This window comes from Chrysochloris asiatica, unplaced genomic scaffold, assembly GCF_000296735.1.
Source record: "Chrysochloris asiatica unplaced genomic scaffold, ChrAsi1.0 scaffold00156, whole genome shotgun sequence".
Taxonomy (NCBI): domain Eukaryota; kingdom Metazoa; phylum Chordata; class Mammalia; order Afrosoricida; family Chrysochloridae; genus Chrysochloris; species Chrysochloris asiatica.
The window spans coordinates 469,087-491,279 of NW_006408674.1; the positions used below are offsets into that span (position 1 = coordinate 469,087).

Below are 22,193 nucleotides of genomic sequence, written 5' to 3' on the forward strand. Positions count from 1 at the left end.
CATGACATAGGCCTGGCCAATCATTATATTCCATTTCTTCAAATGCTTTGATTGGGCCATGAGAGGTCATGTGACCCAAACCAATTGCATCAAACTATCCAGATGGAGTAAGAGATAGATGGAGAGGATTCCATGGGCAGAGTCCAGATTTTATGCCCTAAAGCTCAGTTCCTACAACTCTTCCTTCAGTACTGAGAGCTACCAGGGGGATCAGTACAGTTCGTGCTTTTTAATAACAGGTCCTGGTGTGGTGCTACAAGATAAGTAATGGACTGCTAACCAAAAGGTCGGTGGTTCAAACCCACAAGTCGCTCCTCAGAAACCCTATACAACAGGGTCATTATGAGTCTGACCCGACTCGATGGCATTTAACAAATATTGAGATATTCACATACGACAAAATTCACCCATTTAAAGTGTACAAATCTGTGTTTTTTAGTGTATTTATAGAGTGGTGCAACCAACATCAATTTTACAACAAATGTTTTTTTCAAATTTAAAAGTTGGCAACTGTGTGGGTAATTGTTCATTTGCATATCCGGATGGTTTTTCAGCTCTGCTATGATTGTACTGGAAAGCTGACTCTGGTGGGCAGCACCCCCTCCCCTCCCCCAGGCTCCCTTGACCTCTAGATTCCAGTTGGATCTGGCCAATGAGTAGACTAAGTATATCAGAGATTGAAAGGTCAAGATACTTATATCCCCTTGTACTAAGCCTATCAACCCACATATGCCAGCTAGGACCATGGTTTTGACAAGAGACTATGTCCCTCTATGCACTGCCATAGCTCCAGAATGGTGGTTCCTGCCCCAGGTTACAGCGCCTTTGGTCTGGTGACCTCTTCTTCCCTTTCATCTTTAGGCCAAAGGGTGGTAATAGTTCCCCTGTTATTAGTCTCTGGTTGCCTCACCATTCTTGTTTTTTTTTTTTTTGTTTTTTTTTAACTCTATTCATACTAATAAATAGGAACTCTGGTAGCATAGTGGGCTGCTAAACTCAAGGTCAGCAGTTCTAAACTACCAGCAGTTCTGCAAGAGAAACATGAGGCTTTCTGCTCCCGTAAAGATTTACAGCCTCAGAAACCCTGTGCAGGGTTGCAATGAGTCGGAACTGACGCCACAGCACATAACCACCGCCCCCACCACCATACTAAGTAAATGGAGAGAGACCTGGTGTGGTGTAGGATAAAGCACTGGACCACAGGTCGGTTTGAACCACAAGGTTAGTGGTTCAAACTCACCAGCTGCTCCTCAGAAACCCTATACAGGGTCACTATGAGCTGGAACTGACTCGATGGCACTTATCAACAACAACTACTAGTAAATAGTTCCTTCATGAGGTGCTGTCCTCAACCCTTTTGAATGTTCCGTGTTTTTCCTACTAATAACAGTGGGGTATACGAACTAGGTTAAAAAAAAAACAACAGTAACACTTTGAGGTCCATACATTCCTGGATTTGCAGTTTATATCTAGTCCATAGGAAAACTCAGTTTACAACTCCTGACAAATGCTGAAAGCATTACACCTAGCCCCGCAAGCTAGAGCTGAAAGTGCCACGCAGGGGTAACCCAAAAAAAAGGGAGGAGCCATGAGATCTGTCCATCCAGTTTAATGACTGATGAAACCATGCAAATGCCAAACTATGGAGCACCAGGGACAAGGAAGGCACGAAGGCCTTCAGGGGAGATACTACAGCAATATCAGGGGAGAACTAGGGGACCAGCTGGCAGCTCTGGCCTATGATATATTCCTCAGTTGAGCACGCATCCCACGCCAAAAGCTGGAACAAGCCAGCTGCCTTCACTCTCGAACATAAATTCTCGTGCAGACCACGTCATCCGCACCAAACGTCTGCAGGAGAGAAGGAAAACCAGTCAGCGCAGCAGATTCCAGTGCAAAAACCGGTTAAAGCGTAATGCTAATGAGGCCACTTCCTGCCCTGCTAAATACTCTTTGTAAAAGACAATCAATTTCTTGGGTTGTTCACTTAGCTAAGCACAAAGGGGTTCTTTTGTTGTTGTTATTTAAGGGTTTTTTTTTTTCTTCTAAGCTCCATATTGGTTGAGACAAGTAGGGTATAGAACTATGTGACATGCAGTTTTCCTTTGCTTCTGGAACCTGACAAGAGAGATGCAAGTGTCCTGGCTTTGATTTTGAAACTGAAGGTGAAAGAAGGAGAATGCCATATTGGGCATATCTGAAATGATTCTGTCTGTTGCTGGATCAAAAAGTGATTTGGGTTGCTGGATCATGGCGCCCAGGGCTCTCCAGCCAGATGGGATTGCTTGGGAGAAGCCGCAGGTCTGCTTTTCATAAAGCAGCAGTCCCGCCTGGGGACATAGCCTGAAATGCTGTCCTAAGAAATACTTGAATCACCTGCACGTCCAGAAAACCGGCCACAGATGCCAAAGCACCGCATTGGCATTAGAGCCCTGCCACCCGAGCAGGGTGGAGGTGTTGGGTTGAGTCCATTTTGACTCATAGCAACTCCATGAGACAGAGTCGAACTACTGCATAGAATTTTCTAGACTGCAATCTTTATGGAAACCGATCGTCGGCCTTTCTCCTATGGAGCTACTGGGTAGATTCGAACCACCAACCTTTTGGTTAGCAGCCAAACTCTTAACTGTTGCACTACCAGGTAAGTTTGGTAGGCAAGTTCCCTTCCTCTCGGCCTGTGGTGGACGGGGGATCTGAGGATAGGGATGGAATTGAACAAGATCAGAGGCTCTTTCAAGGTAAAATGCTATGGTCTTTGTGTGTTTGTTTGTTTGCTGTGGGAAGGGTAAAGATGAACATTAGGTCATCATTCCATAGATGGAAGAGGTTGCTTTTCTGCTGGTCTCTAAGATGATAATGAAGTATTGGGTCTTCATCTCCTTCAAATATTCGCAATTATTCACTGACTGGCTCTCCTGGGAGTTTCTCACAGGCATTTGGAACAAGGAACACAATACAAAAGCTTAAAAAAACATCAACATAAACTCCTAGTCTTTAGACCTGATGTTGGCATATTTCTTTGCAGATGTACATTTTTCTGCAAAGTGGTCTCTAGTTTTCAGATCTTCAAAAGGGCTAGAGACGTGAGAGAGGTTAACACCACTGGCCTGAGAGCTTGGGTACCCTTGGATCTTTAGAGCCTTACCTCTAGAGTTCTCCGGTGGTTATGAGATGCTCTCGGAGAACATCTGCTAGGACATTATTCCAATGCCTGTGTTTCAGGGAAATTCTTACAGTCATTAAGGATTATTAAGGAGTGCTGGTGTGGCGTTGTGGGATAAAGCACCGGACTGCAAGGTTGGTTTGAACCACAAGGTCAGTGGTTCAAACTCACCAGCTGCTCCCTGGAAACCCTATACAGGGTCACTATAAATCGGAAGGTTGGTGGTTCAAACCTATCAGCCACTCCTTGGAAACCCTATACAGAATCACTGTGAGTTGGAACTGACTTAAACAATGACAATGAGTCAGAACTGACTCGACGGCAGTTAACAACAACAACAATAAATGCTCATTATAAGCTTATTTTCAAACTAGTGGACTTCTGACCCAATGCGGTTGTTCTTGTTTCTGGACACCTTGTCTTCCCTATCCTCTTCCATTATTAGTGCGAAATGCAGAGATTCTGTGTGCTGGATGGAGGGGTGGAGAGAGTTGTCCTACCAGAGCCTCGGTAGTTTTCTAGAACTCTCTGAGTTCTCGTCATGGAGTGTCAGGTGGAATGTTAAAATTTGGGGTTTAAGTCTTCACCCATGCTGTAACCAATATAGTGGCTATTGAAGATTCACCCAGGCTAGCAAATGATATGACATGAGAAAAAATGACCATAGTTACAGCCATGTTTGAAACGACCTTTTCAGCCTACAAACAACATATGTTGTTGTTGCCACTATTGTTAGATACTATTGTTAGATTCCAACTCAATAGAGACCTCAAGTGACAGAGGAAAATTGCTCCCTATGGCTTTCTAGAATCTTCACAGGAATAGAGTGCTATGTTTTCCTCCTATGTAGTCACTGAGTGTGTTTGAACCACCAACCTTTTGGTTAAATAACCGAGTGTTTATTTGCAGGGGTCTTTGCAAATAATGTGTAGATGTCACCCAAAGAAACTCTGTAGAATGTTCCGAGTGGTTTGAGGGAGTGTGCTCAGTTTTCGGAGGAAGGCAACTTGACAGCCCTGAGGCAATTTACTTTTGGCACTTATTTCAACTTATTTCAACTTAACTAGGATCATTTGCCTCTTGTTATATGGAGATAACACCTCCCTCAATTCTGGATTTATTAATGACAATAACTCTCGAAACAAAAGCCCACATTTCAAATCCCAAATGTCAAGAATTAATGCTCCCTTTGGGGCTCATATATAGGTTTGCTTAGCCAGGAAAAGATGCACGGGGGTAGATTGTAGTTGGAGAAGGGGGGAGATTTGGAAGTGGCTGAGTCCTCCTAGTGGAATCTGGCCTTTGACTCTGTCTGCTTGAGAACTACAGAGGTTAATCAAATCACACACTTTCTCACAGAGCACACTGATCTTTCTTAAGGCTGCGCTATTCAAGAACTCTAAAATCATCTCCGTGTGCTGTTTCATCTCTGTTAACACATGGTGAACCATCAGGGCCTTTTTCTTCTAAATTTCTGTGTCTCAGTCTCAAATTGCTCCCCAGCCCCCATTAAATACTCCTTTCTTGGAAAGGAAGGTTGCAAATTAAACCAGTCCTTTCTCTGTGAAAGGAGAAAGCATGTTAAATCATCCCAGAGACAGACGAGAAGAGAGAGAACTCAAACCGCCCCAGTGAAAGTAATAGAGACAGCTCTACTGAGGGTCTTCTGGCAAAAGAGCTCATATTCTGAGTCGCTAGGAGTTGGAATCGACTCAATGACAATGGTTTTACAGAACAAACATGTAATTCCAGGGTCCAGAGGGACACCAAGAATCAGACTTTAGTTCAATCCCTCAATTTACAGCAGGGTGGACGGTGCTAGGGAAGGGATGGGCCATGCCCAAGTCACATAGCAACTTTTCTTTCTTTCCTACAGCGCCTCACCATGTCCCATCCAACCCCCAACCCCAACCACATTTCAGGGCTAACATTCACTAAGACGGGGCAGGCTGGCAGACTTAAAGGGGAAAATTAACAAAATGCTTGATGGAGAACAAAGGATATAATTTCCTGTTTACCCACAACAGTCTTTCCCTTCCTAGTTGGGGAAGGGCTAAGCTTGGTGGTGCAGTGGGTTGTGTTGGACTGCTAACGGAAATGGCCAGTGATTTAAACATACCCGCCACTCTGCAGGAAAAAAAAGATGAGGCTGTTTGCTTTAGTGAAGATTTACAGCCTCCAAACCCCTACTGGGCATTATAATCGGTTCTTCAGAATTGACTTGAAGACACTGGGTTTGGTTTTTTTTAAGTCTGAGGTGGGGAAAGGTGGCTGTGTGGCGCTGTGGGATAAAGCACTGGACTGTAAGGTCAGTTGGAATCACAAGGTTGGCAGTTCAAACTCACCAGCCGCTCCTTGGAAACCCTATACAGGGTCGCTATGAGTCAGAACTGACTTGATGGCACGTCACAACAAGCAAAGCTTGGTCTGTTTTGAAAATGAAACCCTCTGTGGTTGAGTTGGCTCTGACTCACAGCAAACCTATAAGACAGAGTTGAACTGCCCTCGTAAGGTTTCTGAGACTGTAATTCATACAGAAGCAGACTTTATTACATCGTTTTTCTGTGGAGTGGCTAGTGGGTTCTAACAGCCAAGGCATCCGAGTGCTTTAGCCCCTGTGCCACCAAAGCTCCTTCTGAAAGCCAAAGCGAGAGTGATCTGGGAATTGTCTTGTTCTTGTCCCCATTCCTAAAAGGAGCGGAGGCATGGTTAAACTGCCAAAAACCAGTTACCTTCAAGTCAATTCTGACTCATGGAGAACCCAGACCCCATGTGTTCCAGACCACTGTGCTCCATAGGATTAAACTACAGAGGTTTCTAAACAATCTGGCTTTACCAAGTAGCTTTGTTTGGCCAGAAGTACTTAAAAGGTTTAAGTCTTAAAGTTGGAGCCCACATTCTCTAGTTCTAAATACTCCATTTTGTGTTAGGCTTAGACATTTCCCAATTTAGCACTTGCCTGAGTCCCGAAAGGTACTCTGGTAGCGTAGTGGTTACAAGTCGGGCTGCCAACCTCAAGGTCAGCAGTTCGAAACTTCCAACTGTTCATGGGAGAAAGGTGAGGCTTTCTGCTCCAGTAAAGATTTACAGCCTTGGAAACCCTATACAGGGTCGCTATAAGTCGGAACCGATTCCACGGCACATAACTACCACCTGGGTCCGGAAGGTCACAGGAATATATGTTCTCTAAGGCCCAAATGCTGATGTGTAAAACTTTCTAAAACCTTTCCCAGCCAGCAAAATGGGGAATAAAAAGAAGAAAAAAAAACCTTCTGCAGTGTGAACCCTGAGCCCTCACAGAGTCCCAGCTTGGGAGCCCAGTGAGAGGGGAGATTTGCTAAAAGTAAGTCACCCCTGGGATGTTATCAGTTTGGATCGTGGCAGGCATTTCTCTGCTCTTCTGAGTCATTCCTCTCATAGGGCTATCGTGGCTGACATACACTATCACCTCAGGCTTTCTGCTTAAATTTTAACAAAGGCCTATAGTGTCTCTCCCTGAAAAGATAAGCAAGGAGAACAGATTTGAGTGGTCTGCCGTGGGCATTATTTATGGAATTGGGGGCTTGTTTCAGGATCAGTGGGCTCTCACCAGGATGAGCTCGTTGTTGGCCAGCTCACGGGTCCAGTAGGTTTTGGGCCCGTCCCCCTCAAGGAGAGTTTGTGTGCAGTGGATCTTGTTTTCATTCTCCCAAGTGGCTAAACTCTGTGGGCAGAAAAACCATTAGTGACATTAATTACAGCCTCCACAGCGGGAGCAAACAACAATGAGTACCCTGAGAGTAATTGCTGTGCAGAGAAGCAACACATGGTCCCTGCCAGCAGGGTACAGAAGCTCTCTGCTGAGCCTTTATAGAGTCCAAATTCAGAGCTAGTCACAGATTTTATGGGGTACAGTTTTGAACCACAAGGTCAGTGGTTCAAACTCACGAGCCGTTCCTTGGAAACCCTATACAGGGTCACTATGAATCGAAACGGACTCCATGGCACTTAACAACAACAAGAAATACACCTTGTATGCATGCACACATTCCACAAAGTTGCAAAGCCTTAGGCATGACTTACTTCTCTAAGAATCAAGTTTAGTGCCCACAATGACTCATTTAATTTGTTTCTACCAATGCGAATTGTCCCCTCAAGCCATTTTGATTTTAAAGGCAAGAATCTTCACATCAGAACCACACAATTTTAGAACAGGTAAGACATGATGTCTGCAACCATCTCTGTACTCAACGGATCACAAGCACCGTTTCCTGTGTGGATTTTGAGGTAATGCTGCCTTTCTGGCTTGTACTCATCAGATATTCGGCAAAGCTTGCTCTGACAAACCTGTCTTTAGCTCTGAGGATAAAAACCCTGCCACTTTCCAGATAAACCCCTCCACGGGGAAAAGAAAACAAAACAAATCAAACCCATCTGAAAGGATGGAAGTGGGAGGTGAAAGGTGGGATTCTTTGCTGTTTTCTCCAGTGTCTGAATAAAACACCATTCAGCAGCTTTTTTAACTAATTCCTGGGAAACATTCATTAGGCAGAGTGGATCTATATTAAAAAAATAAAGTTCCACTCTTCCGGCTGTCCTGTGAAACTTTTTTTTTTAAATCAGAATTGCCCTTCTTGGCAGTAGCCACCAAGGAAGTTCCCATTTGAGTCCTACCTATTGCCAAACCTCGATTTAAACTCCCAAAGAGGAGTGCATCCATTTTATGGTCCAGTCTTAAAACTCAATTGTGAGGTCTTTCTGTCTTATTTTTTGCCAACAGTTGGCAATTCGGACCTCATTTTCAGTTTATCCCAATTCTGGGAGTCAAATATTACTGTGTGGGTCAGCGTGTTCCTGGGGAGCTGCGTCTCTGCATCCTTTTCCCAAACCCAGAGCCCAGAGTCCTGTCTGGAAATAAGACAGGCGCCGAGGACTCAGGAAAGGTGAAAGAAGCATTTCGCACTCTGTAATGTTATTAAGTTTTTCTTTTTAAACATTGGAGAAATGAAGGGAGGCACTCTGCCTTTTCAAATAAGTGGTAGTAACAGTGATTATTTTCCTATCTGTCATGCAAGTACTGACAGGGCTCAACCAAATGCAGTTTTTATCCATGCCAAAAAAGAATGTATAACCCCTTACTTCAATCCACTCTCATTCCTGGGGTCAGTGTGCCGAGAAATACAAAACTCTTGCCCTTCAGGGCTCAGAGACACGACTTAGTCGTTTTCCCAGCTAGAACACGCTTCCCTTTTGGAAGGATTTCGCCGCTGTTAAGGTACCCGGCTCCGGGCCATTGGGGACTACTGAAATTGGATCCAGTGTGTTCCCAGGGGGCCCTGGCACCCGGGGTGGGGGGGGTGGGGAGCCGCACTCCACCTGCGACAGGAAACGTGGTAGCAGCGGCCCCAGCACCCCCCGCCCCTCCTCCTGCGTCGCGGTTACTCGCGCCAAGGGCAGCAGAAGCCACCTTTGGGATGGGCTGTTAGCACCTCCAACGGTGGTTTAGGGATGGGATTGCGTAGGGTTTTCTCCAGAGCCCAGGGTACTCTGGTTGCACACGCCCTGCAAGGAAAGCAAGCCACAGACTGCAAGGGACAATTTATAAGGTTCATCAGGCTGCAGCAAAGGAACAGGGATTGCGGCGGGCAGTGGGCAGGAAGCGGGGACCTGGGGACGCTGTCCAAGCTCTGGGGCCTCACCCTGCACTTTCGTCCGTCCACTGTCTCCTCCTCGAAGCCTTCTCCGACTTTGAAGTTGATCTCGGTAGTGCGTACCGTGGTGGACGTCTTAATGTAGAACTGATCCCCATCCTGGCGGATCTCCACGTGCGGCTTGGACGCCGCAGCCACCGCCACCTTCCTCAGCATGGCGTTCACACCTGCGCCGGGTAGAGTGGGTGTGCCGCAGGCTTGGTTCACAAGGCCTCAAAACCCGCCTGTCGTCCCAAGACCAGCCCTTCCCAAACCCTCTGCCCATAAATAGGGGACTTAAAAGGGATCCACTCCTCTCTGCCCTCGCCCTGATTTTGGAGTACTGGGGCTCAGAGGAGTAAATGGCTTTCCCTGAATTGCATCGTGAATTCATGGCAGATCATGGTCTCAAATTGATTCCCCAAATTTAAAGTCCTTGATCTTCCTTGGATTCGGGCAATACTCTCTTCTCATGATGATCTAGCTCTGCATAAAGGCCGAGCCGTCGAGGAAGGGCCAAGCATCCTACAAAACATTCACCAGACGCGTGAATTTCTGGCTTTCCTGGCCTCTTAGAGACGGTAGCGTCTTGGAGTTTGCCCCATCTACCGCTCTGGGACTCCCTCCTGACTGGGACTGGTCCCCAACGACCACACCCTCCCGGCCCCGGGCACCCGGCCACTTCCTTGCATCTGGGCGCTCCATCAGCGCTAGCTTACCCAACGCCTTGAGCAGTTCGTCGAAATTCTCACTACTGCGCATCTTCCAGGTGCCGGCGAAGTTGGGCATGGTGGCGGCGGCGGCTGGAAGGCAGACGCAGGCACGGACCGCGGCAGCGCAGCAAGCGCACTCGGAGCTGCAAGGCGGAGACTGGCTCTCGGCTCCCTGCCCCGCGCGCCTTGAGTCACTAGGCAAGCGCCCCGCCCCGCCGGCCCCGCCCCCGCCCCCCGCGGCCCCGGCCCCGCGTGAGCCGAGCTTCCCGCCCCTTCGTGCCCCCACTCCGCCCCTCGGCGTTTCAGCCTCCTGCAACTTGGCACCCACTCCTCTGTAACTGCCGGGCGACTGCCTTGTCTGCAGGGCCCTCTGCCACCCCCCAGGCCAATCGCATCTTGCTTTTAAGTGGGTAGTGGGAGAGACGGTTTGATAAAATTGGCCAGGAATGGTTATTGGTTGAAACTGGTCAGTGGAACCAGAGGGACTCATGATATCATTCTCTCTACTTCTGTATATGTTTGAAAATATCCATGACAAAAAAAAAAAAAAAACCCTAAAATAAAATTGAAAGTGCTGGTCATAAGGGTATGGGAACCGCCTTCTGTCCACCGTGAGTGCTTTCTAGGAATGCGGGTCCATTCCCCTCCCCTCCCAGTTCGGCACACACACACACACACACACACACACACACACGCAGGATCCTTGGAAGTCGGAGGCGGGAAAGTCCCAACACCCTCCTGGGCGCCACTGTGCGCAGAATTCAGGATCGCGTGAGATTGTGCGGAGTCCTTAGCTGTGTTCTCTGAACAGGAGGGAGCCCTAGCCCCTGTTCCTTTGTTCATAGCTGCACACTGACTATGGGTCAGGAGGGGTGGGATAAATGAGCTCTAGAACCAAGGCACGTGCGGTCTGTTTTGCAGAAAAGTGGAGTTTTGCACCCTGTGGGCAGGCTAACAGGGTCAAGTAAAGTAAGTTTTTGCTCCCAAGGTGCGCCATCCTTAAAGTCTCTTCATTGTGTCTTTCAAGGGTGTACAGACACTTCACTTGGGCTTTTACAGACGCCACAGCCGACCTCACGTTTTCCTCCAGAATATTTTGCCGAATAGCATTATTTAGGATTCCACAACCTGTCACTGTCTTCCTGAAATGCCTGGTTTGTCTTCTGGTTAATAAACCCTTACCACTTCATCAAAGCCATCTTTCTGCTATCAGTTTTGTGAAATTCATATTTCTAGTCAAAATGATTATTCTCTAAACCCACAGGACCTTTGTTTGGTCCTGCACTTGTGCAAGTCTTGTTATGCCAATAAGTCTACCAATCAGCAAGGTTGTAAATCTTTTTTGGAGCAGAAAGCCTCATCTTTCTCTTTCAGAGAAGCTGGTGGGCTTGAACCAAGGACCCCGTGGTTAGCAATCCAGTGCTCTCAGTCCTGGAACTCAGCAACTGAAATCAGGAGTCCCAGGGTGGTGCAGCAGTGCAAATGATTAAGTGTTCAGCGGTTAAGGGAAAAGTTGGTTCCAAGAACCCAGAGATTTCTTGAAACAAAGACCTGGTGATCTATTTCTGAAAGATCAGCCATTGAAAACCCAATGGAGCGTAGTTTGACTTCGGCACACATGGGTTACCATGAGTCACAATTGATTGGAAGGAAACTGTTTCAGTAATTGAGTCTTTATCAATTTGCCCTCCCTCCTCAGGCTCAACCAGGTGGGGCTCGCTAAATGGCCATTGATTTGAGAAGGATGGAAGTTGTCCGCAGCCCAGGGGTAGTGTAGGGGGTGAATGCCCACCAGGGGCTAGAGGAATCTGTCAAGTGCTGCTGAACTGGATCCTGGGCTTCTGGGGGTTCCCAAGGCAGGACTCGTGCCCTGAGACTCCGAGGCCCTGAGGAGCTGACTCAGAAAGCAGCTGGGGGAAGGAGAGGGGCCATCACCATCTGGGAAGGACTATGGGCAGAACCAGTATTGTGGACAAGCCTTACACATAGAAGGCCAGCAGTTGGCTCATCACTCTGCTGTTGCCGTCTCAAAATTCTTAATAATTTTCAAAGAGGGAGCCTTGCATTTTCACTTTTAAAATGAGATCTGCTGAGTAGGTAGCTAGCAGTGCTACCTCAGAATCAAACTCACTTGACTGGGAAGCTGCTGTCTCTGTGGTGAGGGGCAAAGCAAAAGTGTTATCCAGCTAAAACTTTCCTTCCCAAGAGATGAGGAGGGGTTGGGGCAAGAGGCTAGAGGGAAGCAAAGTTGGGAATCAGTATCACAGTTTAACCAGTGAGAGCCAACTGTGGATGAGGCACAGAGGCAGGTCAGGGAAAGGGCCAAGTTAAAAGAATAGAGAAGCGAGGGGGAGAGGTTGAAATGCTGTGATGGGAAGCAGCACAGTGGATGATGGGAAGGGAGCACCCTAGTGCTACTGTTACGCAGACCAAGGAGCATGGATGGGGGCAGAGTCCAGGGAAGGAAAGCGCACAGCTTGTTCAGCATGAGCATGAGGTGGTCTGGACCTATGGGTCCTATGGGCAGAAGTTCAGAATTAACCAGAGCAGACAGGACAGCTAGACTTCCCAGAGGTCTCAAACCTTTCCATGAGGGTATAAGGAGTACAGAAGACAGGCTATCGACACTATCAAGCTACCAGGAGAACCCCAGGCCCAAGAAGAAGCAAAGCCCCACCATCTGTGGAACCAGCTTCAATTCCAGAACAAAGATCCTTGGCTGGTAGAGACCTAGCTCTAGGCCAAGGTCCACAAACAGTCCATAGAATCACGCCCAAATCATCTGAACCTTGCTGATGTTCTGTTTCCTTCCTTTCCCTTATCATTCCAAAGACTTCTTTGAGCCAGGAATCAGGCTTAGCTCTGGGGATAGTGACTGAACAAGTTTCAAGTCCTGTCTTGAGGATTCACTAACTAGGGAAAAACCTAGAAAGTGGTCTGTAACACTATGTGGGCTGACGGGGCCGGAGTCAGGTGTTTGCTCAGCCTTGGTTGAGCTTTAAGGGTTGATCTAGAAGGGTCTGGCAGTGAGGGAATCGGAAAACAAACAAAAACAACGTGTGTAAAGACAAGAGTTATAAAACAGGACTATCTGTTTAGGGAACCACGTGTATTTCAGGATGTTTGAAGTGTATAGTTTGAGAGGATGAAGTAGGAGATGAGACTAGCAGGTGAGCAGAAGTCACTTTATCAAGGGCAAAGGCCCATGAATGCATGACCCTGGGTTGGGACTTTGTCTTGAGGGCAAGGGTTGGGGTGAAAACTTAGAAGTGTTTGAAGCAGAGGTAAACTATGGTCCTTTTGTGTTCTTTTGAAAGTTGCCACTGTTGCAACAGGTTGGATGGGACAACACATTGCCAAGGAACACAGTGAGGAGGCTGTTGAGCTGAGTTAGATGAACTATTGGTGATGTTGTCAGTGGAGACAGGGATTCAGGATGGACTAGAGAACACTGGTTCCCAAGTACCTCTCTGTGCCCACCTGTGATCCTGTCAAGGCATCACAGCAAGCTGGGGAGCTTTTTAATAAAAATTCTGATTCTGAATTTCAGATTCTGAAATTCTAATTCTCAATCCTGGAGACTTGGATTGAATAAATCAAGAATAGGATCCAGGAAGCTGTGTTTAGAAAGCTTCCTAGGAGAGTCTCATTGTGGATCCAGATTGGCCCTGTGAGTGGAAGAGGTCAGGGGACGCCAAAATATCTGGGCTGGACAGTCAGTGAACCTATTTGGTGCAGTGGGGAGACATCGGAAAGAGATGAATTCTGTTTGGGGTGCATTGGGTTTGAGGTTCCTGAGGTGTCTAGGATGCAACAGTCAGTTGGAAGTATGGTCCTGGAGTTCAGGAGAAAGATCTGGTCTGAAGAAAGGGGTGTGGGAGCCAACCAGCCCCAGGAAGCTGTTGAAGACATAAGTGTGGATGAAATGCTCAGGAACCAGACACGTACAGAGAAAAGCCGAGGGCCAAGAGCAGAGTTTAGAGAACCCCAGAACTTTATGGGACAGATGTAGCAGGAAGATCCCAAGAGGGGTCTAGAAGAAGTAGAAATGAAGGTGGAGGAAAACTGGAACATCATGTCCCACTAGCCCAGGGACATGTTGTTGTTGTGATGTACCGTGAAGTCGGTTCTGACTCATAGTGACCCTATACAGGGTTTCCGAGGCTATAAATCTTTACAGGAGCAGAAAGCCTCATCTTTCTCTCGCGGAATAGCTGGTAGTTTCGAACTGCTGACCCTGAGGTTAGCAGCCCGATTCATAACCACTACGCTACCAGAGGTCCTGCCCAGAGACACAGCGTTTATCAGAGAAAGGGTGGTCAGCAGTGCCAGCTGCTTCAGAGAGGCTCATGGAGGGATGGCCACAAAGTACCCTCTGGATAAGTAGCATCATAGTCTTGGTGATTGTGGCCAGAGCAGTTTCTGGAAGGTTGCGGATCTGAAGGCAGGCTGCAGTGAACTGAGATTGGAATGGAAAGAGACTAATTGGAAGCAGAGAATACAGATTCTTCTGGAATCTGGAAGCACAGCTGCCCAGGGGGCGTGGTTAGAACTAGAGTGGAAGTTATGGGAGGTGGTGGCATCAAAGGGGTATTTGGGGTTTGACTTGTTCATTTGCTTTTTGGGTGGAAGAGGCTTGAACATATGGATAGGCTGAAGACAAAGACTACAGAGAAGGTAGAAAATACTAGAGAGAGAGGAGAGGGGTAAATGTGGGAGCGGTGGGTGAGGATGAGACCCAAGGTGCAGGTGGAGGTGTCTGTCTTGAGCAGGAAGGAATAAGAAGTTGAAGAAGACCCTGTCTTATGCCCCCTCTTTTCACTGTGAAGTAAGAGATGGGGTCTTCTGCAGAGAATGAGGAGAAAGTTGCAAGATGGGGGCTCTTGGTGAAACCTAGTTTCCTAGGGCTGCCGTAACAAAGTACCACAATCAGCTGGCTTATAAAAAATGGAAATGTCTTCTCTCACAGTTCTAGTAGTCCAAATTCAGAGCATCTATAGGGTCATGCTTCCTCTGAAGGCCTAGGGGAAGATCCTTTCTTTCCAGTCTCAGCTCTGATGGTTCCAGGCATACCTTGTTTTGATGCTGAACCCTAACTCCATTGTCACATGGACGTTTTCCTTGTCTGTGTCAGTCTCAGTCTCAGTCTCTTCGCTTTTATAGGACACTGCTCAGATGGGATTAGAACCTGCCTTACTCCAGTATGAATAACATCTTCAAAATCCATATTTCAAAACAAGGCTACCCGAAATGAGGGAGCTACAAAGGCAAGAAGTGACTGGTTTATAAGCTTTCAAGAGGAAACCTAGATCCATAGGGTTTGAAGGAAGGTAGAATCTCCACTGAGCAGTATCCAATCTGTCTAGGTGGGGCTGATGAAAGGAGATGCGGATAGGTCTCTTGTGATACAATAGTGAATAATTGTTATCAGGACTGATTGTGAGGGTTGGAAATGTAAAGGTAGACGTTTTGTAGCACGGAGGGGAGTGATTAACCTTGCAGTCTAGGAGCAGAGGTCCCTGGGACCATCAAGGGAGGAGAGCAGAGAGCGGGACCCTACCCAGAGACGCAGTGACGCCTGAGATGGAGGCAGAGACGATGACGTGGAGAGATGGAGCAGCTGGGAACTTTAGACACAGAGAGGGAGAGGGGCTGTGTGCTGTTAATCGGGGGGGAGGGGGGGCAGGCTTGTAGTGTATACCCTTTTGTTGGTTGATGATGCGTGGAGGTGATTGTAACCATGGCAATGAAACGATATACGATAGGATGAATGTAAAACTAATGTTCTCCCATGTAAACTATCACATAATTCACAATAAAATATTAAAACAAAACAAAACAACAGCAACAAAAAACAAGGTAACATTCATAGCTATCAGGGCTTAGAACTTCAACATATATTTTGAGGGGACACTATTCAGTCCATGGAGTCCTTGTGTGGCGCTGTGGATTAATACGCTGGACTGCAAGGTCTGTTTGAACCACAAGGTCAGCAGTTAAGGCTCACCAGTTGCTCCTTGGAAACCCTATACAGGGTCGCTATGAGCCAGAACCTACTTGACAGCACTTAACAACAACTTTCAGTCCATAATACCTTAGAAGAACACCTTCTGGGAATGGAAGAGGTGTCTCAGGATGCACAGAGAGTGGCAGGTACAGTGAAGTGTATTCTCACAGTGGGAAGTAATTTTCACCAGCAGTTCTGGAGAAACATATCAGGAATGAAATGATGGGTGCGTGAACTGATGAGTGTGACAGAGGAGAACAGGACAACATAGTTAAAGAACTGAGGGGGTTGTTGAGAAAGTGTTGAGGTGAAGGTCCAGGGGATCTAGGCAGGACAGGAGACTAAACGGAGAGGTTTGAAGACCTGACTTTTCTATGCTGTTAAAGGACTGGTGTGCTTCAGGGCTGCTGGGAAGGTAGGCGTGGAGTTTAGAGTGATGATGACGTCCTCTTTAAGATGCTAATGTATGTTTTGAATCTTGAAGAGAGCATTTGATATGCAGTATTTCTGAAATGTATTGAGTCTTATGTCTGTGGAGTATCCTGAAAGACTGGTATCCCACAGAACTCACTTTGTGCAACTGTATGGCACTGTAGGAGAAGCACAGGGTAAACATTGGACCACAAAGTTGGTTTGAACCGCAAGGTCGGCGGTTCAAACTCACCAGCTGCTCCTCGGAAACCTTATAAAGGATTGCTATGAGTCAGAACCGACTCTAAGGCACTTAACAACAATAAAGATTTTTAAAGAGGAATGTGACTTGGTCAGTTTTGCATTTAAACCAATCCTTCTAGTAGCCAAAGTTCAGAGGTAAAAAGATATGATCTGAGAACTCAGTCTGGTAAGGAAGAAAAATGTATCAAGATAAAGTTTAGGGCAAAGTGGTGAGTGCTATGGAAGGGACAAGGGGAGGCACTTTGGGAGCCTAAGGAAGTACACATGACTTTGGGGGAGTTTGATGGGTTTCCAGAGAAGACATTAAGCTTAAGTGGGGCTCAGAAAGATGAGTAGGATTTCCACAGCAGAGATTCTGAGGCTGAGGAGATGGCAGAGACAAGGGACTGATTCTGAATAGGGCTTGGAGGGTCCTTTGTTGTGAGATTCTGTCAAGTCAGCCCCCCAACTCATGGTGACCCTGAACTGTACCCAGTCCTGCACCATTTCCATGATGGTTTGTGCTGTATAGGGTTCTCATTGGCTGATTTAAAGAAGTTTGTTTTCTTAGTCTGAAAGTTTCACTGAAGCCTGTTCAGCATCATAGCAACGCACAAGCCTCCACTGACAGAGGGGTGGTCGCTGCACATGGGACACCTTGGCTACAATTAAACCCAGGTGTCCTGAATGGACAGCACGGATTCTACCACTGGACCCCCGATGCCCTTACTTGAGGGCCTCCTTATAGCTCCGATATGGGACAAGTCTGCACGGACCTTCTCTGTAGAAAGGTCTCACCTCAGAGTGAGGACTTCACCTTAGAATTCTGGGATCACAGACTCTAGGGCCCCCTGCTTTCTAAACGGGAGTCTCCTTAGCTGGCTATAGTAGTCTATGGGATGTTTCCATTCCATGGTTTCTTCTCCTGATGTCGGTTTTTTAGGGGCTGGCAGAGCCCCCTCTTGGATCTTTTCTCCAAGACCCCTTTGTTCTCTGCCTGGCAGCCTGGAGTTTAGCTCCTGCCTTCACAGACCCCATGTTGTCAGCTCCTCCCAGGCCACTGACCTGCCTCTCTGTCCAGGGCATTTCTGCTGAGCTTTGCTACTTTTGCTTGGAGCCACGCCAGAGCCTTCAGCCTCCCAGGGGCCTGCTGGCCTGGCCCCATGCCCTTCGGCTAGCCAAATTCATGCTGGAAGAATGAGGGTCAGAGTTCAGTACCCAAAAGCCAGGGGACTCTGAAGAGGGTCCCAGTAGGGGTCTTCAAGCAGCCCTCTATAGCAAGGGCTGGGGACAACGTACCCAGGACAATCTGGGAGTCAGCAGAATAGGACAAAAAAGAGCTGGCTTCCTGGGAAAGAATGGCGTTGGGTTGCACTTTCTCTGCCGGGTAGTGTCCTCCTGAGTTAATGGAGTGGAAGGAGCACTGGACAAGGAGTCAAAGAGCAGACAGCAGTGTCAGACCTCAGGGGCCCTATACCAAAATAAATGCAGGTGGCTAACATGTATTGAGCATCTACTATGTGCCAGGCGTATAGTAAGTATTTCATGTGTGTTCATCCGTTTATTCTTTATGCTTGTGCTGTATGAGGTGGCGATCATTTCAGATGAGGAAGCCAAAGCTTGAGAGATGTGCTATCATGCCAAAGGTCACTCAGCTAGTAAGAGACAGAACTGGGAGGTGAACTCAGGTGGGCCAGGCCCAGATTCATGCTCTTAGAACCCCACTCTGCAGGTTTATTGTGCAGATGGGAGCCTAGAGATCCAAAGAGGTGGGGGCTGGACCCACATCACACAGTCGGGCAGGGTGGAACCCTCATCTGTTGCCCATACTTGGGGGAGATCTCATACTTGGGGGAGATCTCTGGGCCCTGGTGTATGTGGCCACTTGGGTAGTTTGGCCAACTCTGCTCAAAACCAGGCCTGGAGAAAGTGGGATAGCAAGCCCACATCTCTGTTGTTGTTGTTGTTGTTGTTAAGTGTCGTCAGGTTGGTTCCAACTCATAGCAACCCTATATAGGGCTTCCAAAGAGCAACTGATGGATTTGAACTGCTAACCTTGTGGTTAGCAGTCCAGTGCATATCCTACAGTGCTACATGTGGACTTTAATCCTGCATTGCCACTGAATGGTCATATATCTTGGAGCAAGTCATAACCAATAAGACTATCAGTTTCCTCCTCTGTATAATGGAAATGAGAATTCCAGCAATGTCTGTCTCAACAAGTAAAAAACGAACCAAATTGAGAACAGACAAAAGACCTTATAGTTGTTAGCCATTAAAGCCTAAGTTCTAAAAGGCACCCCTGGACCGTCCACCAGCCCAAAAAGGAGCTCTGACTTCTACCTTGGAAAAATTGTTTCTTTCAAATGTATCTACTTGTGCCGGGCAATGTGCTAAGAGCATCCTTTGAGCCCATTTCATGGGATTCTCAGAACAGAGCCAGGGATTTGGTGCTGTTATTAAATTCATTTTATAGATGTTGAAACAGGGCTCCGAGGTGAAGTGAATTGCCCAAGGCCACAGAGGAGGAATAGACATAATCAGAATTTGAATCTACCACTGTCTCAGTCCAGAGCAGATGTGAAAGCTGGTTTCCAAGCTCCAGGATGCCACAGAGTTACTGGAAATTTGTTTAAAATGCAGAATCTCATGTCCCATTTCAAAATCAACCAAAAAGCAAAATAAATCCGTAGCTGTTGAGCCCATTCTGACGCACGGTGACCTCATGTGCCACAAAGTAGAATGGCTCCTGAGGGTTTTCTTTGCTGGAAACTTTGCAGAAGCAGATCTCCATGCCTTTCTTAGGTGGTTCCTCTGGGTAGGTTCGAACTGCCAGTCTTTACAGTTAGTAGATGAGCCACAAACCATTCATGCCACCTAGGAAGCTTCTTCTATCACATTGACATTGGAGAAGCACGCGTTCTGACATTTGACTGTTCTTTGGAAGCACTGAGGGACTTTCAGCCACAAATGCCCCCAGGTGGTTGTAATGTGTAGTTGAATTTGGGAATTGCTGGTCTACGTAGAAGGAGCCCTGGTGGCACTGTAGGGTAACTACTGACTACAAACCTCAAGGTCAACAGTACAAACCCACCAGCCACTCTTCAGAAGAAGAGGAGGCTTCCTGCTCCCGTAAAGATTTACAGCCTCGGAAACCCTATGCCGGAATCTCCTCAATGGCAGTGAATGAGTTGGTCTACTTATGTGTTAATAATAGCCCCTTTTCACATCAGAAAACTTTCATAGTAAATAACAAAATTAGAACTGAAGGGTAGAGGCAGAACCTCTCCCAGATGACCCAAAATATTTGGCCTTTGACTAGGGAAAGTGTGGACATAGCTCCACTCAGGTGAGGTTGAAAAAGGCTCTGGTCCTTAGAGCTGATGCACTTTAGTGCGGAAGAGACTTTGAGATTGTGCCTAAAACCCAAAGATGTTCAATGACTTACCCACGATCCCATAATTATTCTTGGCAGAGCCAGGTGGAGTGGGTGACTGCATGGGGTCCCCTTTTGGATCACTTTGCTGCTCAAAGTCAGTAGCAGTCTGTTATCTGGGGCCTGGAAATTCCTGCTATTCCAAGTGTGGCACTTTAGTATAAGTATTGGACTGCTAACTGCAAGGTTGGTTGTTCAAGCTTACCAGCCGCTCCTCAGAAACCCTATACAGGGTCTCTATGAGTTGGAACCAACTCGATGACATTTAACAACAGCAATAATGTTGGACTTGTGATCCCACCCCAATAAGAGGGTTCTCAGGATGTGGGACATTCAGGGCTCAGATGTTGGATTTGAGGTTGAACTCACCTTCTATTGATGTTCATCGATATTTTTTGCAAAGTAGTTGAGACAGTAATCCTAGGACAAAAGAGTGTAAGGTCCTTAGGACCAAGATTTGGGAACCAGCTTCTCACAACTAGCTGTATGACCCTGGTCCAGACCCTCAACCTCTCCACGTCTTGGTTCTGCATCTGTGAGTTAGGAGTTCTATTGTCATCTGTTAACCTCCCATGGTTCTGTAAGAATCGCATGAGATAATAGCCGAGGAGACTTCAAAACATTCTTGGAAAAATCCCATGATCTTTTAACTTAATTTTTCTACAAACTTTTTGGAACTCCATTGTACGTAAAATAATACTGCTGAGAGTAAGAGCCTACGTCCTGTGTCAGGCAGGTGCCTTGTCCACTGTTAATTTTAAATCACACCAAGAAAAAAGAGAGAATGGTTCAAACAAATGACCAAGATGCAGAGCCAGAGAACATTTCTGAAGAAGAAAGGTAGTGGAACTAACTGAAAAAGAATTCAACACAATGTTATTTAGATACCCTCAAGGATCAGTAGAAAGATTGAGGAAAGTAAGGAGAACACAATACTTTAGAATAATTTAGGAAAACACTATAAAAACAAACAGACAAAATAAATGCAAATTTTGAAACAATACAAAACCTGCATTTAGAAATCCAGAAACTTACTACTAAGATCTCAGAAATGGACAATACATTGAAAGGGCAAAGGAGCAGATGTGAAGCAACGGAGGCCTGAATTTGTGAACATGAACATAAATCTGTCAATACTAGACTAGGCAGTGTTTCATTTTGTTGTGCATACAGTCTCTATGAGTCTGTATTGATTCAACGGCACCTAACATCAACAACTTGTCCTTCTAACAAGTGTGCTAGAAGGACAGTCAGAAAAAAAGAATGAAAAAGTCCAAAGAAAGACTAAGAGTTATGTGAGACACCATGAAGAGGAACAACTTATGGGTGACCAGAATTCCAGAACAGAAAGAGATAAGCACAGAGTAAACTTTCAAAGAATTGTTGGAAGAAAACTTCCCAAACATCAAGAAAGATGAGATGATAAGTATACAAGAAACCGAACAAACCCCAAACACGATAGATTCCAACAGAAAATCACCAAGACATATCATAATCAAATTTCCAAAATCAAAGACAAGGTATGAACACTGAGAGCAGCTCAGGAAAAACAAAAAGCTACCTACAAAGGACAACAAATAAGACTAAGCTCTGATTTCCTAGCAGAAACCATGCAGGCAAGAAGATGAAGGGATGACATATACAAAACTCTGAAAGAAAAAATTGTCAACCAAGAAATCACATACCCAGCAAAGCTGTCCCTCAAATATGAGGGTGAAATTAGGACATTTCCTGATAAATAGAAATTAAAGGAATTTGTAATGACCAGATCAACTGTACAGAAAATGCTAAAGGATGGTCTTTGGACTGAGAACTAACAACAGCATAGAACTACTGGAGATTACCATACATGGCAACACCACCCAGGACTCAACCCAGATATAGAAATATTTAAAACAAGCCTACAATACCACTGGACCAATAAACAACATTCTTATCAAAGGAGAAAAAATTAAAGTTGTCAAGGACTTCAATCTTCTTGGATCAGCTATCAACACTCATGGAAGCAACAGTCAGGAAATCAAATGACATATTGTATTAGGCAAATCTGCTGCACAAGACCTATTAAAGTATTAAAGAGCAAAGATATCAGCTTGAGGACTAAGGTGTGCCTGACCCAAGCCATGGTATTTTCAATAACCTCATATGCATGTGAAAGCTGGACAGTGAATAAGGAAGACCATAGAAGAATTGATGCTTTTGACTTGTGGTGTTGGAGGAGAATATTGAAGGTGCCATGGGCTGCCAAAAGAACCAACAGATCTGTGCTGGAAGAAGTGCAGCTAGAGTGTTCCTTGGAGGCCAGGATGGCTAGATTTCATCTCTCATACTTCAGAAATATTGTCAAGAGGGACCAGTCACTGGAGAAGGATATCATGTTTGGTAAGGTGGAGGGTCAGAGAAAAAGAGGAAGACCTCCAGTGAGATGGATTGGCAAAGTGGCAGCATCAATGAGCTCAAGCGTGGCAACAGTAGTGAGGTTGGCCCAGGACCGGGCAGTGTTTCATTCTGTTGTGCTATGAATCGGAACTGACTTGATGGCACCTAACAA

The 22,193-nt window shown here is 46.3% G+C and overlaps 1 protein-coding gene across 1 annotated transcript; it reads right to left on the reverse strand.

Annotated features, from left to right (window-relative positions):
• Positions 1–1,800: 1,800 nt before the first annotated feature.
• CRABP1 (cellular retinoic acid binding protein 1) lies at positions 1,801–9,727 on the reverse strand. The gene is made up of 4 exons (XM_006870888.1): positions 9,552–9,727; positions 8,842–9,020; positions 6,753–6,866; positions 1,801–1,851 (listed from the first exon to the last, which is right to left on the reverse strand). Exons 1-4 carry the CDS (start codon positions 9,619–9,621, stop codon positions 1,801–1,803), a joined length of 414 nt encoding a protein of 137 aa, XP_006870950.1. The 5' UTR covers positions 9,622–9,727.
• Positions 9,728–22,193: the final 12,466 nt, after the last annotated feature.

Excerpts from the sequence above, each read along its gene's own strand:
- CRABP1 (XM_006870888.1), bottom strand. The coding sequence starts at position 9,621 with ATGCCCAACTTCGCCGGCACCTGGAAGATGCGCAGTAGTGAGAATTTC. Across the intron at positions 6,867-8,841 it reads TGGACGGACGAAAGTGCAGG|AGTTTAGCCACTTGGGAGAA; the intron begins GTGAGGCCCCAG and ends TTCTGCCCACAG. Across the intron at positions 1,852-6,752 it reads CCAACAACGAGCTCATCCTG|ACGTTTGGTGCGGATGACGT; the intron begins GTGAGAGCCCAC and ends TCTCTCCTGCAG.